At 52.3% G+C, this 16,672-nt stretch overlaps 3 protein-coding genes across 3 annotated transcripts; 2 read left to right on the top strand and 1 right to left on the bottom strand.

The window, feature by feature from the left end:
• The first annotated feature begins 188 nt into the window (after positions 1-188).
• rna14 (cleavage polyadenylation factor subunit RNA14) lies at positions 189-4,205 on the top strand. Its single transcript, XM_025638813.1, has 6 exons — positions 189-417; positions 496-1,448; positions 1,505-1,936; positions 1,999-2,998; positions 3,090-3,776; positions 3,841-4,205. Exons 2-6 carry the CDS (start codon positions 546-548, stop codon positions 3,855-3,857), a joined length of 3,039 nt encoding a protein of 1,012 aa, XP_025486928.1. The 5' UTR covers positions 189-417; positions 496-545; the 3' UTR covers positions 3,858-4,205.
• Positions 4,206-6,748: 2,543 nt separating this feature from the next.
• Positions 6,749-10,006, top strand: BO82DRAFT_346438 (putative eukaryotic translation initiation factor eIF-2C4; the record flags this gene model as incomplete). Its single annotated transcript, XM_025633754.1, has 6 exons — positions 6,749-6,952; positions 7,009-7,121; positions 7,172-7,362; positions 7,413-7,561; positions 7,616-9,455; positions 9,509-10,006. The coding sequence occupies 6 exons, from the start codon at positions 6,749-6,751 to the stop codon at positions 9,703-9,705; spliced, it is 2,694 nt and encodes an 897-aa protein (XP_025486927.1). The 3' UTR covers positions 9,706-10,006.
• Positions 10,007-11,708: 1,702 nt separating this feature from the next.
• Positions 11,709-16,322, bottom strand: BO82DRAFT_321188 (SAGA histone acetyltransferase complex subunit SPT7). Its single transcript, XM_025632732.1, has 4 exons — positions 14,740-16,322; positions 13,531-14,675; positions 12,794-13,479; positions 11,709-12,737 (listed from the first exon to the last, which is right to left on the bottom strand). The coding sequence occupies exons 1-4, from the start codon at positions 15,824-15,826 to the stop codon at positions 12,146-12,148; spliced, it is 3,510 nt and encodes a 1,169-aa protein (XP_025486926.1). The 5' UTR covers positions 15,827-16,322; the 3' UTR covers positions 11,709-12,145.
• Positions 16,323-16,672: the final 350 nt, after the last annotated feature.

Here is a 16,672-nt window from a genome sequence, read left to right as displayed (position 1 = left end):
GAACCAACTAAATTGGCAGTCAATTAAACATCCGCAAAGAAGGATCGGCGACGCGCCGCCGGGCGCGTGTGGGCGGCGGGCGACGCATCTTTCGCGCTCACCGCCTACAATGCATCACGTGCTCACTACCGCCCAATGCGTGACAACCGCAGCTTCTGCCACAAGCTCCAGCCCAGAGTCCACTGCAACTGCACCTCATCCCATCGGTGTGATACCTGTGAGATCCACCAGGAGGGTTTCTCTTATTGTCCGAACGATACTCGCTTGCAGCTTTTCTCTTTTATTCTTTGTACCTCGGTTCCCCTCTGAAGCTCCAAACCAGAAGACTTGTGTCAATCCTTTGTCTTTTCCAGATTACTCTGGGTTGGCAGGCAGTTGGCAGCACCGCCCGCTTGACACACACATACACCCTTCTCCGTATGATTCCCTAAGAGTCATCTCGATCTCTTTCCCCTCTTTCCCAACGTCCAGTCGCTAACCCGCCACTCTTCACAGGTAGTCTGAACCTTTGACCCTTATCGCGAGCGAGACCACATCCTTTTGTCATGGCTGAAGATGATGCTGAGAACGCCTTTTTCCAGGCTCAGGCAATGAATGCGGACTCTGTGGACTATAAGGCTGTTGAAGAGCAAAGTGCAGATAGTTCAGATTCAGATGATTATGACCCTTCAAAAACACTGCCAGATCAGTATTCGGTTTCCGTGACAGATTCCAAGCAAACTGAAAATGTTCCTTCCGTTGCTCCTCCTTCCAATTCCACCCCTCCACCAGACCAGACCTCTTCTTCGTCTTCTTCCTCCCTTGCCCCCGAAACAGACCCTAGTCAGCAAGCTGGCAATACCTACCCTTCCCAAACACCTTCCCGAGCTGAGTCTCAGGCATCAACATCTGGCCTTGCCACTGGGGCTTCTGTTCCGCCCAAGACCAGGACGATTGGGGGGTTTGTGGTTGAGGATGAGGATGAGGATGATGCGGGTGATGCAGATGATTATGAGCCGCCGGCTGTACTAGGTGTCGAGGACATGAATACTATACCTTCGCAACCCATTTCAGGAAATGCAAATGAAGCTACTTCTACCCCTGATGTATCATTGGATGAGCCTGCGCAGGAGTCTGCCAGCGTCAAGAATGTCCCTAATAGCTCTTTACCTGCTGCTTCTAAAAATGATGCGTCTGTGGCTTCGGGCCAGGAGTTGTACAACACGCGTACTCTACCGCCGGACAGCGCACAGGAGAGCAATGCAGCTACTCCCCAGCCGGAATCTCCTTCCACGTCCAAGGGTCGCCTGCCTCACGATCGCATTGGTATTCTGGAGGACAGGATCAAGGAGGACCCTCGAGGTGATATGCCTTCCTGGCTGGAGTTGATTAACGAACACAGAAGCCGCAATAGGATCGACAATGCCCGCGACGTCTATGAACGCTTCTTAAAAGTGTTTCCTTTCTCGGTGAGTATCACTGGATTCACTCGCCAGCATGACTCTGTCGGCTAACCGCGTCCTAGGCCGAACAATGGGTCGCATATGCGAATATGGAAGCGGAGCTCAATGAGCTCTTCCGTTTAGAACAGATCTTCAGCCGGACCCTTTTGACCATTCCCGATGTCCGACTTTGGACCGTATATCTGGATTATGTTCGTCGGCGGAATCCCTTGACAACAGATACCACGGGCCAGGCAAGGAGAATCATCACTGCGGCTTATGATCTAGCCTTTCAACATGTCGGCGTCGATAAGGACGCTGGAGCCATCTATGCCGAGTATATTCAATTTATTCGCTCGAGCCCTGGAAATGCTGGAGGGTCTGGATGGCAAGATCAACAGAAGATGGACTTGCTCCGCAAGGCCTACCATAAGGCCATCTGCGTCCCCAATCAGGAAACCAGCACACTCTGGAACCAGTATGATCAGTTTGAAAAGTCACTGAACAAGATGACGGTAAGTTTTCCCAGGTGTTTTTGGATTTGGTAGATTGTCAGGCTCACGTTCAATTCGTATAGGGCTTCAAATTTGTTCAGGAACAATCGCCGGCCTTTGTAACCGCTCGCACCGCTTATCATGAGCTGCAGCACATCACGCAGGGACTCCTTCGTACGTCACTGCCCAGAATGCCGCCTGTGCCTGGCTCTGACGGGGACGTCGAGTATGCGCAACAGGTGGAGATCTGGAAAAAATGGATCAAATGGGAGAAGGACGACCCACTTGTGCTGAAGGAAGACGATCCCACGACCTTCAAAGCCCGGGTGATCTATGTCTACAAACAAGCTCTCATGGCCCTCAGATTCTTGCCCGAAATGTGGTTCGAAGCAGCCGAATTCTGTTTCCATCATGATTTAGAAAATGAAGGAAATGATTTCCTGAAGCACGGCATAGACGCGAATCCGGAGAGCTGCTTGCTCGCATTCAAGCGTGCTGACCGGCTGGAAATCACTACTGAGTCGGAACAGGACCCCATCGTGCGCGGTGCCAAAGTCAGAGAACCTTACGACAGACTGCTTGATTCGCTCTACGAGCTGATTGCCAAGGCTCGCACCCGCGAAGATCAGGATGTTGCTCGCCTGGAAGAAACTTTCGCCAAGATGCAACCTGAGAAGCCGCCGTCGAAGAACGATGATGACGAAGATCTGCAGGAGGTGAAGGCGAGGGACTCTGTCAAGAAATCCCAGATCGAAGCCGTCCGGAATGCACATGCGATACAAATAGGTATCCTCTCCAAGACCGTTTCGTTCGCCTGGATTGCTCTCATGCGCGCGATGCGCCGTATCCAGGGTAAGGGCAAGCTCAACGAGATACCAGGGTCGAGATCGATCTTCCAAGATGCCCGGAAGCGCGGTCGCATCACGAGTGATGTTTATATAGCGAGTGCTCTTATAGAATATCATTGTTATAAGGACCCTGCCGCTACCAAGATTTTCGAACGAGGTGCCAAGCTTTTCCCGGAGGACGAGAACTTCGCTTTGGAGTACTTGAAGCATCTCATCGACATCAACGATATCATCAGTAAGTTTTTTTTTTTTTTTTTTTTTTTTTTTTTTTTTTCTTTTAATCCCCAGAAGCCTTTGAGGAATGATACTGATATTCACCGTGCCAGATGCTAGAGCGGTCTTTGAGATGACCGTGAGGAAGTTGGCCTCTAACCCGGAGAATGTGCACAAGACCAAGCCTATCTTTGCCTTCCTTCATGAGTATGAGTCGCGGTATGGCGACCTCGTCCAAGTCATCAACCTCGAAACCCGTATGCGTGAATTGTTTCCCGAAGACCCAACATTGGAGCAATTCGCCCACCGGTTCTCGACCCCGGCTTTCGACCCCACAGCCGTGCATCCCATCATTTCACCCTCCCAGACCAGACCCAAGGCGGCGTACGCGGCGGACCAGATGGTGTCTCGTCACGGCACTCCCAACTCTCGATTCCCGGATCCTTCTATTACGAATTCGCCCAAGCGGCAGTTGGAGGAGTTCGACGACGACATGGGCCGCCCACGCAAGTTCGTCCGGGCTGAGTCTCCTCTCAAGACCACGCAGAGACGCCAGATGGACCAGAAGCGCCCTATGGGCAATCAATCCCAGTTCAGATCCCAGGGGTCACCCGCTCCTCTTCCCCGAGACATTGTCAGCCTCCTGAGTATGATTCCTCCAGCTTCTGCGTACAACGCCGGGCGGTTCTCTCCGGAGAAAATGGTCGATCTCATCCGCAGGGTCGATATACCTAGTTCCATCTCGCAAATTCCCTTCCCTCGTGGGCTCGGGGCAGGGCAAGCACCGCAATCGTACCCTGGTATGTGACTACATCCCCCTCAAAACCGCTTGTGAGGAGTGGGCTAACAGCTCTTGGCTTCCAGGTGTCTACCGTTCTTGATCTATGAGTCATATAAACACGTTGTCGTGTAAATTCTTCCATGCGCGATTGTGGCCACTACGCATCCGCGCTGTATCATTCGTTCTCGTTTCTTTTGGGTTGCGACAGCGGCGCGGCTCTGGACTGTACAGTTGTTGGTCGTCTTTTGCATTTGATGAGTGGGCGTTTCAAGCTTGGCGATTCCGTCGGTCGATCTTCATTTTTATTGTTTATTTTAATCGCGTCGGGCGGCTTTGTACAGTGTGGCATCGGCCTGGGAAAGGCGAGGCTTGGGTTGTTGATGCGGGGGTCATATCATTCGGTTCTCTGCCTTCTCGCTATATCACTCGATCAATCAACAGTGTTGACCCATTTGTTGCATCTGCAAAATACCGTAGGGGTGTCTGTGACGATAGGCACTTCCATTTTCGAGCCTAGAAGCGAGTTCGGTCAGCGTTTATCATCTGTTGAACTACCGAGCCAGGTTTAGCCAAAGAGTAAGCTCATGCAACCATTGGAGTATCAAGTGCATAGCCTGCGTAGATCTTCCTATATGGTCAGTGCCATTTTCGGCTGCGGTGAAAAATGGAGAAGATTGTGGCTGTAGTGTGTGTCACGCCCATGATCCATGCTTTACTCAGTTAGGATAATTGGCCTAACGGTCTCTTCGATTTCGAGCATAGAGTTCTGAGGCATTGAGTTGCGTCTAAGCAAGACGCTTGCGGAGTTAAGGGCCTGAGTTGCAACTACCACTTTTGACTCGATTCGCACGAGGTTAGATGTATGTACATACTGTACAGTACTCTTTACTACCAGACCGGGCGTTGATATTCCTGCTCCTGGCTTCCAGCACATGCCTACAGTGTGTATGAAGACCACGAGCAAGACCCAGGCACCTCATCTATATCAGCTGTAGCCAGCAGCGATAATCGGAGGGAAAGCCACTTGCCCATCACTTGCCTATCACTTGCTCCGCCAGCACTTCCTAGAGATAGCTTCAGCTGCAACTCATATAGCACCCACATCTCCTCATCTACCGACCTATAACTATACCAATTGGCAACACCTCATCTCGACCCACCTGTTTTACCAACACCTCAAGTCTCCATATGATATCCTGGTCAATTCCTCGTTTGCTCCTTCCGGTAGCGGACCTCGTTTGCCTCGAAAAGTAGATAAGTACCACTCCGAGGTCACACCTCCCACATCTTCTCTTCTTACCGATCCACTGGCTTGTTTCGCTTTTCTGCCATCCATCCATCCATCCCGTCCTTGTTCTTCCTCTTTGGGAGAGCGCGTCGCGGTCGTGGTTACCCTCCCCGCAACACATCACCTCGCGTACCACCCTCTCGATTCTCATCTTTGGCCTCATCTCAATCCTCACCTCTTCCCTCATCTCCAACCTCACCCTCAACCTCAATCGTTAACCTCATTGCTCTCCACTCCCCTTCAGCCCTCCTCCCATACTTCCTCACATCTTTCCTTCCACTCCTCCATCCCATCCTCAATCCGTCAGAACACCCATAGCAACCACACCCATCCCCTCGATTTTCTACTCGGAACAACCCCCTCTACCTGTTGACATCTTTCCCCTTACCTGCGAACAGCAATTGCTCCGCTGCCTGCCTCCTAATTCCTCCCCATCCTGGTCATCATTCTCAATCTCCTCCTCGTGCGCATCCCTATCCTCCGCAATCCTTATACCTCCATCTGCTTGGCTGCTCGCTAATCCTAGTCGACCTTGCTTGACCCTCGCAGTCGAGTCCTGTCCAGGTATGTGCTTCCAAAACAAGTTCGCCCCGCCCCGCCGGTGCCCCCGTGTGCCTGCATCTGAGCCGGTCATGCCAATGCTGGAGCTCGTTGCTATTGCTGTGGTGCCGCTATCATTGCACTTGAGCGCATTGCATGCAAGCATGGCCGGCAACTGCAATGCATGGCTTGTCAAATTCCTTATACCTTGATCTTGATGCTGCGTAACAGTTTGGCTGACAGGTCGAGTTGCAGGAGCAAACGGATAACCGTCCAACATCGGTAATTCTGTTCAACAAAATGGCGAGCCATAGCTCTGGCCCGTTGGCGGATCCTGCCTTGGAGAAGCCGAAATTGGCCACAGACATGTGCAGGAACATTGATCTGCCCATGGGAGCATACAATGTTAACCACTTGGTATGTTTATCTCCTATTAGGTGTTTGCAATCAAACGGTTGCTGTCAGTCGTGGCACTGGGAATGATAGGCCTGGTGATAGTCGCGACGATGCTGTATCTTTCCAAAACTTTTTGTCTGTCCTGTCTGTTGCTCCCATCCACTCTGTCTTTGGTCTCCGTATTCACTCTGCATCATCTAGTCTTTACATGGTCTAGATAGTTGCACTTCCTTTTCCTCCGAATCCTGTATTCACCGCCCCTGGTATTTCTCTATTCAGTTTTCGGATTATGGTACGCTTTTCATTCTCTCCAAGGGAAATAGCCTTGAATTACTTTGGTTCTATACTATTCACTGTGGCTCCTGGTCGATGACCCCATTCATCCTTCTGGATATTTACCACATGCTGTCTATCTCCTATTGATGACAGCTGGTCTTCACCATGCTTGCCAACAGATTCTTGAATGGTTTTTATTGCTTCACTGAGCGACAGGCCCTGGTTCTGTTCTACCTCCATTATTTAAGGGCCCTCTACCCTCGCTCTTTCTCTCTCTCTCGTCTTCTTCCTTCCATCCTCCATCATCCTTTCGTATCTACATCTTCCCAAAAATTGAGCTTCGTCTTCTACTTTCGTCTTTCCTAAGCTACCCAGAATTCCCTTTGCCTTTGACACACAGCTACCTCCTTCTATCACACTCCACTTTCCTAGCCTCATCTCTCTACCCTACCCCATCCGATTTCCTATTTGATCTCCAGTTGCTGTTCAAGATGGAGAATCTGGAAGCCATCGACAAGCTTCCAGATGGTCTCCGCCACCTGAGAATCCGTACTGATGAGGAGATGGAAAAGTACAAAATTCCATGCGAGACCGTGCCTCGCCCGGCCTTCAACACCACGGGAAAGGAAATCGAGGTCACTTTGAACGCCTATCCGATCCTCAAGTTTCCGAGTAGGAAGATTTTCCAGTACGATGTAAGTCTAGGCCGCCCAAAACCCATACTAGCATGCCATACTCACAGTCAACCTAGGTCCAAATCGGCAACGGCGCTGAGAAAAATGCCGTGATCAAGAAGGTCTGGGATTCCAGTGCTAGGAAGGCCGCCCTTAGAGGCATCATTTTTGATGGCCAGAAACTGGCTTGGTATGTTTTGCGACGCGTCCTCGTGTGCAGCCTGACTGACTGTATATCAGGACCTTGAACGACTACAAGGATGGCATCAACATCATGGTCGATTTGGACGCTGAGCAGGGCCGTCCCAAGGGTACTAAGCCCAATGTTTTCCGTCTGCTTGTACGACCCACCAAAGCCGTCGATCTTTCGGCCTTGAACATGTGGCTTCAGGGACGCACCGTCATGTCGGAGAATGTCCTGCAGGCTTTGAGTGAGTAGACCCTTTTGCCGAGCACGGTCAAGAGCTAATGAATGTCACAGATTTCCTTGATCACGTCCTACGCGAACATCCATCCACCAAGTACGTGGCAATCAAACGCTCGTTCTTCGACCCCGAAGGAGCCTGCCAGGATTTGGGTCAGTGTGTCTACGCCTTCAAGGGTGTATATCAGGCTATTCGTCCTGCTTTGGTGAGCTCATCCACTCTTACTGTTCTTAGCTTCGCCTACTTATGCTCCTTATAGGGCCGTGGACTTATCGTGAACATCGACGTCTCCAACACTTGTTTCTGGTCTCGCTGTGGTGTGATGCAGTTGGCAATTGCTGTACTTGATGCCAGAGATATCCAGGAGGTTGTGCACAAATGTGCGCCTATTTCAGACAAGCATGGCGGTACGACTGAGTCTCCACATTTCTTTGAGGTTCATCGCAAGGTGAGAAAGCTCGTGGTGCAAGCCCACTACAGGGGCTGTCCCTGCACCGGGGTCAACTTCACCATCAAAGGCCTCGTCAATGGTAATGCCCGCCAGTATATGCTGGACATCAAGGACAAGGCAACCGGAAAGGTCGAGCGCATGAGTGTCGAGCAGTACTTCAAGAAGCGGTACAACATTTTCCTCGATTACCCCGAACTCCCTATGGTGGAAACGACCAAGAAGGGGGTTGTTTACCCCATGGAGCTCCTCACGATTCATGGCTTTACTCGCTATCCCTGGAAGCTGAATGAGTATCAGACTTCGGCCATGATCAGATATTGTGCTTCTCGTCCAGCCGAGAGACTCAATTCGATTCTGGGTAACAAGAAGATGATGGATCATTCTACTGACCCTGTTCTTCGTGCTTTCGGTCTCCAGGTAGATAACAACATGATCCGGGGCAAAGCTCGTCTTCTCCCTAGCCCCGATATTCAGTTCGGCAGCAATCAGCGTCACAACCCTGGGACAAACGGCCGTTGGGACCTTCGTGGCAAGAAATTCTACCAGCCAAACCGACGCGCCCTCGAGGCCTGGGGTGTGGGGTATTTTGTGGGCAAGCGTGGTGCTGCCAACAAAGCTCAGGTCGAAGCCTTCTGTGACGGTCTCATGAAAGCCTATGCGGGACATGGCGGGCAAGTGGCGCGGCGCCCAGTCGTTGTCGAACTTAAGGAAGATATTGGTGAAGCAATCAAGAAGCTTTATGACACGGTCATGGCCAAGTGCGGCAAGCAGATTCCCCAGCTTCTGATGGTTGTTGTCCCCAACAAGGATTCATTCGCGTATCACCGCATCAAGAAGTCTTGCGACTGTCGCTTTGGTATTCCGTCTCAATGCGTGCTTGCGTCTCACGTTATGAAGGGAAACCCACAGTACTATTCCAACGTCCTGATGAAGGTGAATGCAAAACTTGGTGGCACTACAGCACGTGTGGTCTCTAAGACTCCGGGCGCAACTCTCCGGCCCAACTCCATGATTATCGGAGCAGATGTCACACACTCCCCAATGGGCGTTTGGTCACCCTCCATGGCCGCTGTCTCTGTTTGCATGGACAACTTCGGCGGTCGATACTTCGGTGCTTGCGAGGCTAACGGGGATCGTGTTGAGATTATCAACCGTGCCAATCTTGAAATTATGCTTACTCCTTTGATCCGTGAATGGATGTCTACCGTTGGACAAGGGCGTGCCCCCGAGCATGTCTATTACTTTCGCGATGGTGTCTCGACCGGCCAATTTGAACAGGTCCTCAAATCGGAGGTGTTTGATATGAAAGCTATCTTCATGAAGCTTACCCAGGATAGATGGACCGGCAAATTCACCGTCGTCATTGCGAACAAACGCCACCATCTGCGGGCTTTCCCCAGACCCGGTGACCGCAACGCTGCGGATAAGAACGGCAACCCACTGCCCGGTACTTTGATTGAAAAAGATGTGACTAGCCCTCATGATTGGGACTTTCTGCTCTACTCCCACATTGCACTCCAGGGTACATCTCGTCCGGTGCATTACCATGTGATCTTGGATCAGATTGGGCACAAGTCTCATGAACTCGAGAATTTGATTTACGACCACTGTTATCAGTACATGCGTTCGACTACCTCGGTTTCGCTGCGTATGTTGACTACCCCTTGCCATTTCCATTGTCTTTGACACTAATTCTCTTAGATCCGGCGGTTTATTATGCGCATTTGATCGCAGCTCGTGCGAGGAACCACGAGGATGTGTCTTCGAGTTCGGGCCCCCAGAGCGGACCGACCGTGAAGCTCACGAACCCGAAGCCTGAGAAGCGCCCTGTCGATCCCAGACTGCTTCCTATGGTGGGCAATTCCAACAGACTTCCTTTCACCATGTGGTACATTTGAGACTTTGCAACCTTGAGATGGTTTTTAACGGCATTGGGGGTGGAGAGTTGGAGGGTCGGACGAGAGAGGTTCTCTTTGCAGTTTTTACCCAGTCAAACATGACTTGGATGATCTTTTTACTATCTTGTATTTATGTGATGCGACTCGGACTGTGCTTAGCTTCAGGTCGGCAAGTTGCCTAGTTAATCGGAACTGACCGGTCCTCCGAGACTGGACGGGTCTGAATGACAGGGCCAGCTGACTAGAGGCGTAGCTGCATCCAGGAATCGGCCATCAGAATTGCCTGATTGAACAATCGAAGCTTTTCAAGCCCATTGTCTTTGCTCGTAGGTAGAAGAGCAGGATCTGACCATTGTAGGGCTCTGAATGGCCGACATCTTTAGGGGCTGGGCTGCCGGCAGGTAGGTTACACAACGTCCTTCCGAACAAACGATCTCGCTTACGGGGCCATAGTCATCAGGGTGACAATCCTGGAAAACATCGACACCTATGCCGGTCGTAGTCTGAATGCAATCCACCGTAATCCGGCTGCAGGCTCCAGTCCCGGGGCAATTGAATCCGCTATTCCCTACCAACAGTCGGAGATGATAGTCCCAACGAATCGTTCCGGGATTGAAACAGCCTACTCACGACAACGCGCAACGGGCCACCCGATCATTTTCTCGAGGACAAACGCACGCAGGGGGGTGGTAGTGATAGGGACCTAACTGAAGCAACAGAAGGAAACCAGAGAAAGAAGAAGGAATGGCGGAGTCGGCGCACAGACCGACCATCCCAGCTTCATACTTAGTCTTTCTGGCTCTGCCTACAAACGAAGAAATTAGAGCGCAGGCTTCTCGACCTATGTACCGGACAGGGTGGATCATCACTCCCGGTGCAGTCACAGTTGTAGTTCCAGTAGTTCCAGAGACATGGACGAAGGGGCAGACAGCTTAGCAGTCGAAGTCGAAGAAGACCACCAAATGCAGTACCATGCAGTACCTCCGCATGCTACCGAGCATGATTGAGGGAACGAGCGAGCGTATTATCTTTTTCTTTTTTCTTTTTCCTCGGTCTCTGGGAATATGGAAAGGTTTGAAGGGAGGATAGGATCTACTCGGTTACCATTTACCAATTATTCCAGGTTTATATTATCTGTTGTCGGGCTCGGCGATAGATTGCAGGTGGGGACTTCACGCTGCCGGTAGGTATGGACTTTTGTAAGTTCTTAAGTTCCGGGAATGGAGATGCATGCTCCAGCACGAGCCAGAGGGTCGAGACTCGGGGTATGGCTTTAGGCTTTAGGCTTTAGACACACTCCGGTACCAGTCTTCTCTGGTTCGTGCTTTTGTGCGTGGTTTCCGGGGATGATGCGTGTACCCGTTCCCTGTTTATCTGGTTGATGCATTCGTTCGCTGCTGGACACCTGGGGTGCTTGGGGATGGATGGATGGATGGATGGAACAGGACGCGGAGGTCCCGGGGGTCTATGCTCTTTCTCTCCTGGCGAGGTCCTCCATCGCTGACGCTGAACGAAGAAGAAACTCCAGGATCATGACGGGAGAGGGCAGCGATTGTCTTGAAGATACGAGGGAGGGCGTAGTCCAACCGCAGCAGGGCGGGCCGGTGAAGGGCTGGGTCGTTCGTTCGTTTGCAGCGTCAGGGATTCCCTCCCGACTCTCCTCCTCTTGTCTTAGAGGAGTGAGAGTGAGAGTGGGTTAAGTATGTGAATTGGACACGTTGAGTGCTTTTCGTCTTGTCTTAGAAAGCTCTGCGAACATCCTTGCAGTTGAGTCGAGGAGGAAACCGACGGGATGAATTAGGGCTTGTGCCACCGCGCCCATCGAAGACTTGGTGTAACCACTCGCACACCCAAAAAGAAACCGGTGACAAGGACAAAATCGAATTGATCTATCGACTGTGGTTGGCCTGAAACATGTCCGTCGGTTGTAGGACCCGGAGTCAAATCTAACGCCAATGCCAGCAGGATCCTGGTGTGCACAGGTCTCGTTCCTTGAAAAAGATGTTTGGATTCACTTTTTAGATTTAGATTCGCTGGTCCCTCCGTTGCCTTTGCTGCACTCTCACACTCCAGTCTTCTGGAGTAAAGAAAAAGAAAACACGCGCCTATCGCACACTGAGCACAGCCAAGAATCACAAAAAGGACGGGGAAGCAGAGAAAGAAAAGGAAAAGAGGATTGACAGAGCGATGCTGTCAGATGTCAAGGTGAAAGATATACTCAAGAAAGAAGACAAATCACGAAGGGAAAAGGGTCCACCATGCCAGGTATAATAGTAAAGAGGTAAGGAGAAAAGGACGAGAAGTGAAAATGGCAAACGCTACAGTTACAAATAATCTCCAAAACCGACCTTGTGCCCACCCGCCAATCACCCGAGCCCAGAAAAAAGGTTGAACGAGAGACCACTCAAGGAGGGTCTTATACAATGATCATCATAACAATTCATGACGCATCACCAGCCACCGTTCCGTTCGTCAGTGGTGCAGCATTGTCGACGCTTTCCGCGCCAACGCCATCAGGCCCAGTATCCATGTCCCCTTTGCCACTTAGGTCAGAAGTGGCATCCACAGAAGGCTCATCAGCGGTATTGGGCTTGACAGCTGTGGTGGCTGAAGCTTTCGTGCCATCCACACCCGGCAATGACTCCTCTCCTTCTACAACAGAATCAGAAGCCCCGATGCTGGCCCCGCTGTTTTTCTTGACTTTCTTCTTACTGGGTTCCGACATCCCGAGTTTGGAGGCGGGTTGTTGGCCTGCAGCAAAGGGGGGAAGAGGTCGCTTCTGGGGGCTGGTGGTGAGACCGGAAGCTGCTGCAGGTGGCTGGATTTTGCCGGATGCAGGAAGACGAGGTCGGGCGGCCGTAGGTCGTTGTTTCGGAGGAAGCTCCAGATCCTCGACTAAAGACTCGCTGTTACTGGTCTTCAACTTGGCACCAAGGAACCCTTGTACCAGACCAATTTGCGAAGGCAATGTCTCAGACGTGATGCGAGGGTAAGCGGGAGGCGGGGGAAAGAGCGTGACAGCTTGTGCAGCACTGATGACAATGTCAGCATGAGTGTCTCAGTTGGGGAGAAGTGAAAAAACACGCACCTTGTGTTCTGGGCCTGGGCAGCATTGTACATCCTATTCTGCAGAAGATGAAGCGGAACACTAAGGGTAGCCAGCCCAAACTCTCTGTCCAGCCCCAACTCCTTGAATCCGAAGAAGTCTTCATCAATATCTTCGGCGAAGTCACCGCCAATGAACTGCTCGCTTCCGTCTTGAAAGGCACTGGAGCCATCTTCGCCGCCATCCGCAAGGGCAGGTCGCAGAAGCTCGGATAGCAACGACCGAAGACGATCATGGGCTGTTGAAAGCTTAGTCCCGAGACGTTCGACGTCGTCCTTGATGTAAGACTCAAGGCTTTCCACATCGACACCAACAGATGAGAGCGTATGGAGGACCATTTCCGGTTCCGTATATGCTCGTTTCCATTGCGGCGCTGTGTTCGGTTCTGGAGACTCGGTCGCAGGAAGCTTTGGTGTTTCCATGTATGACTTCAAAGTCTCTCCAATCTTCTGAAAAAAATCCGAGGCGATGTCGGTAACTGCGTCTAGAGCTGACGGCTGATACTCTTCGAAACCGGTGTGATAGAATATCTTCGCTACTGAGCGCTGCAGGGCTGCTTTGCAAACCCACGGAGAAATGACCGGGCCCCCGTCATTCATCACATGCGCGGGAACATCGTGTTCAACAAACGGTTCAGGCTGATATTTCTGGAACTGGTTTTGGTACATCTGCTGCGCATCAGGACCCGTGATCTTTGTAAAGTCTTAAGGGTTACTCACCTGAGATTGCAGCTGCATCTGCTTAACAATGCCGATCTTCGAGCACACCTTCCGGGTCTCCTGCATTTGACGCATGTTCGCATCCATCTTGCGGGAAAGTTTGCTGTCCGGTTGAGTAAAAGACCCTGACGGCAGCACGCGCAAGAATTCTTCAGAGGCATCCACAATGTTGCCATCGGAGTCTTCCTTCCAAGACAAATGTGGAGGCAAGTCAGGGACGCCCGACATTACGTCGTAATAATCAGGAATCACTCGATCCTCGTCCACCTCGATTCCTTCGGCTAGGGTCTCACCCGCTGCACCAGGGTCCATACCCTGCGCGGTCGACTCGCGGGCTTTGTCGCCCTCGGCATTGATCTGCATCTGGTTTCTCAGCCACCGTCTCATGCCAGCCTTGGTCCTAAGCAGGGCCGGCTCCTCGGAGTTGAGTTTGTCGCCCTTGAACAGGCGATGTCGCTCCGCGGCAATGACAGCACGATCTTTTTTCGTAACCTGTTTCCAGACCTTATACTCGGGGTCCTCCGACTCCACGCCAGACGCCGGTAAGGCGGTCAGGATATTGTTGTTCGAAGGTATTAACCCATCAATCTCCATGGCATCACCCTGGCTTCCTTGGACACCGGCGCCAACACCAGCAGGATCCGATGGGGTTTGCGTTCCCCCGGGAGGCGGCGTGGGAAAGCCGTTCTGGGTGCCTTCCATCGCGGTGTCTGAATCCGACCGTACAGGCGCAGGTGGTTGAGAGGATTGACCCGCAGGAGGTTCCGATCCGCTGGGGGTATTCCGCACAGGAGCAGCTCCCTTCTTCGATGACTTGCCAGGCGCCTTCCTTCCTCGGGACGACATGATGGGCTCATCGTCGCTCTCATCTGCGCCATCCATCTCGGCGAGCTGGAGCCTCCGCTCTTCTGCTTCCACCTCAGCCCGATCTCTAATGACAATCTCCGGGATGAGGGGAACGAGCTTCTCAGTTTCTTTCTTCATATACAATGCATGTTTACGCAAGAAGTGCTCGGGGTTAGTGTTGTACTTGAAACAATTGGACCATATTAGGTTGATATCGTCAACGAATTCCTGCTTCGACTTATACTGCAGGGCTTTGAGCTTCTTAGTCATAGTGCCAAGGTCCATGGGGTGCTTGATAACTGCAATAGGGGTTAGCATATTTGAGAGCGGCGATCCGTTCGCAGGACAGCAGAGGGTTCTTACTCGTGTAGTAGTCAGGCGCATCGCGCTTGTTGACACGGGTCAAAAACGCCGTCGAGTGTTCTGTCATGGCCTTGAGTTCACTGAGGACCTTCTCGGCGGCCTCATAGAGCTCTTCTTGACCGATCTTGTCCTCACTGGCCCACTTGCTTCGATTCTTCCGAACTTCGCTCATCAGGCTGCGCAGCTCTGCATCCGAAGCTTGCACCATGGTGCGCTTCATGTCAATGCGCGCGATCAGATTCTTGAGGGTCAGGCTTGAGGCGCCCAGGTTGGCGCTACTCAGCGAGCCGTACCCATTGGAGTTGGAATTGGGGTTGTTGCCTGCATTGGCCTGGCCCGACATCTCCGCCTCGACTTGGCGCTCTGACTCTTCCAGTCGCTGCTGGTCCAGCATGGCATCTCTATCATTTTCTAGGGTATAAAAGAGGGTATGGAAGCTCCGTTTCGCGGCCTCCTCGGTAGCCTTCTTATCTTGTTCTAGCTTTTTGCGGATATCCTCCAAGGTTTCTTTCTTAGTTTCCTTTCGCGCTTCGATGACGGCCGACACGGAGCCGCTGGAGGGCCGACTGGGCGACGGGAGACCGCTCGGGTCGTGAGATGTGCCGAGGGACTTGGGTTTGGGAGGGGATGGGGCCTCATCATCGTCATCGTCGTCGTCGTCGTCGTCGTAGTCGTCGTAGTCGTCATCGTCGAGTTTCCTCGCGGGTTTCTTGGCGGGTGCGGGAGGCGGAGCTGACTCGTCGGCGCGTTGGCTCTTAGTCTGAGTCTCCTCCGCATCGGCGACCGCGCTGCGGGCGGCCTCCTCGGCGGATTTCTGGTTGGCGAAAAGATCGTTGATTTGCGCCTCGCTGCGCTTGTACAAGTCCCGAAACATGGCGATACGTGGGTCATCGTCGGGTGCCAGATCAGCATCGGATATGAAAGTTCCCGCGTGCAGGCCGTCGGCATCGGCCGAAGCGCGCAACTGGGGGGTGCGAGCCCCGGAAAAAGATCTGGAATAGCCATTGGCCGACCGCGCATCATGAAGGTCGTCGGGAGGGCGCAGATGGCCCGGGGGTAGCCAGGCGTGGTGGTGGCCGAGCGACATGCTCGCTCCAAAACCCCGATTCTGGGGGCGCGGGCGAGGGGGGGGGCTGCTGCTGCTCGTTTCTCCACGGCTGGGGGGAATATCAAGTCCGGCGAGGGAAGAACGGGGCGGGGAGACCGGCGGAAAACGACATAGAGATTCAAAAACGAGCGCGAAGAAGCGAAGGACGATGAAACAAGAGCCAAAAGTGATGGCAGGGTCGCGAAATTTGATGGAAGAAAGCAAAGGGCGCCTGCCGTACAGTTACGAGGTTCTCTGCGCGAACGGGATGAGGTGAGGTTCCAGCAGCCGTGAAAGGCGGAACGGCGGCCGCCGCAGGTTTAGACCAACCGCGCAGTTCTGATACTAAGCTGTTCACGGGAGGGAGGGATAAGGATAATGATATAGTAGACAGGTCAATGAATCAAAACACAAAGAGAGAATGTCAACAGCTGTGGGAAATGTATAAGTGTGTGTTCTGTATCATTGACTGTCTGTGATGCTATTTGGGTCAAGAGGAAAGAAGTGTTGAAGCAAGCAAGCAAGCAATTGAGGATGGATGGGAAAGTAACTAACAGAAGTAACAGCAGTAACAGCAACTGCCAGAAAGCAACGGGATTGGATGCCTGACGGCCTGATCTAACCTTACCGTATCGTCACCGAATACGGAGACTGTATGGCAAGCAAGCAAGCAGGCAAGCTGGAGCACATGACGTTCTCGGAACTGCATCACCAGTTCGGCAGTTAGCGAACTTCAAGTTGTCTATCAATCATCACCACCACTCCGTCAACCTCCGTGCTTCCTCCCAGCCAGCTCGGGTCGCTGTCCACCATTTTTGCTTGATCCTCTACCTCCCTACTTCTCCT

This window comes from Aspergillus uvarum (genome assembly GCF_003184745.1).
Source record: "Aspergillus uvarum CBS 121591 unplaced genomic scaffold BO82scaffold_79, whole genome shotgun sequence".
Lineage (NCBI taxonomy): Eukaryota > Fungi > Ascomycota > Eurotiomycetes > Eurotiales > Aspergillaceae > Aspergillus > Aspergillus uvarum.
This window is presented reverse-complemented; position numbering and strand designations above follow the sequence as displayed.

What these genes read in the sequence shown, in the direction of transcription:
- rna14 (XM_025638813.1), top strand. Translation starts at nt 546, where the DNA reads ATGGCTGAAGATGATGCTGAGAACGCCTTTTTCCAGGCTCAGGCAATG. An exon ending in TAAAAGTGTTTCCTTTCTCG is followed by an intron (nt 1,449 to 1,504) that starts GTGAGTATCACT and finishes ACCGCGTCCTAG; the next exon opens with GCCGAACAATGGGTCGCATA. An exon ending in CGACATCAACGATATCATCA is followed by an intron (nt 2,999 to 3,089) that starts GTAAGTTTTTTT and finishes TCACCGTGCCAG; the next exon opens with ATGCTAGAGCGGTCTTTGAG.
- BO82DRAFT_321188 (XM_025632732.1), bottom strand. Translation starts at nt 15,826, where the DNA reads ATGTCGCTCGGCCACCACCACGCCTGGCTACCCCCGGGCCATCTGCGC. An exon ending in AGATGCAGCTGCAATCTCAG is followed by an intron (nt 13,480 to 13,530) that starts GTGAGTAACCCT and finishes GATGCGCAGCAG; the next exon opens with ATGTACCAAAACCAGTTCCA. An exon ending in GCCCAGGCCCAGAACACAAG is followed by an intron (nt 12,738 to 12,793) that starts GTGCGTGTTTTT and finishes CATTGTCATCAG; the next exon opens with TGCTGCACAAGCTGTCACGC.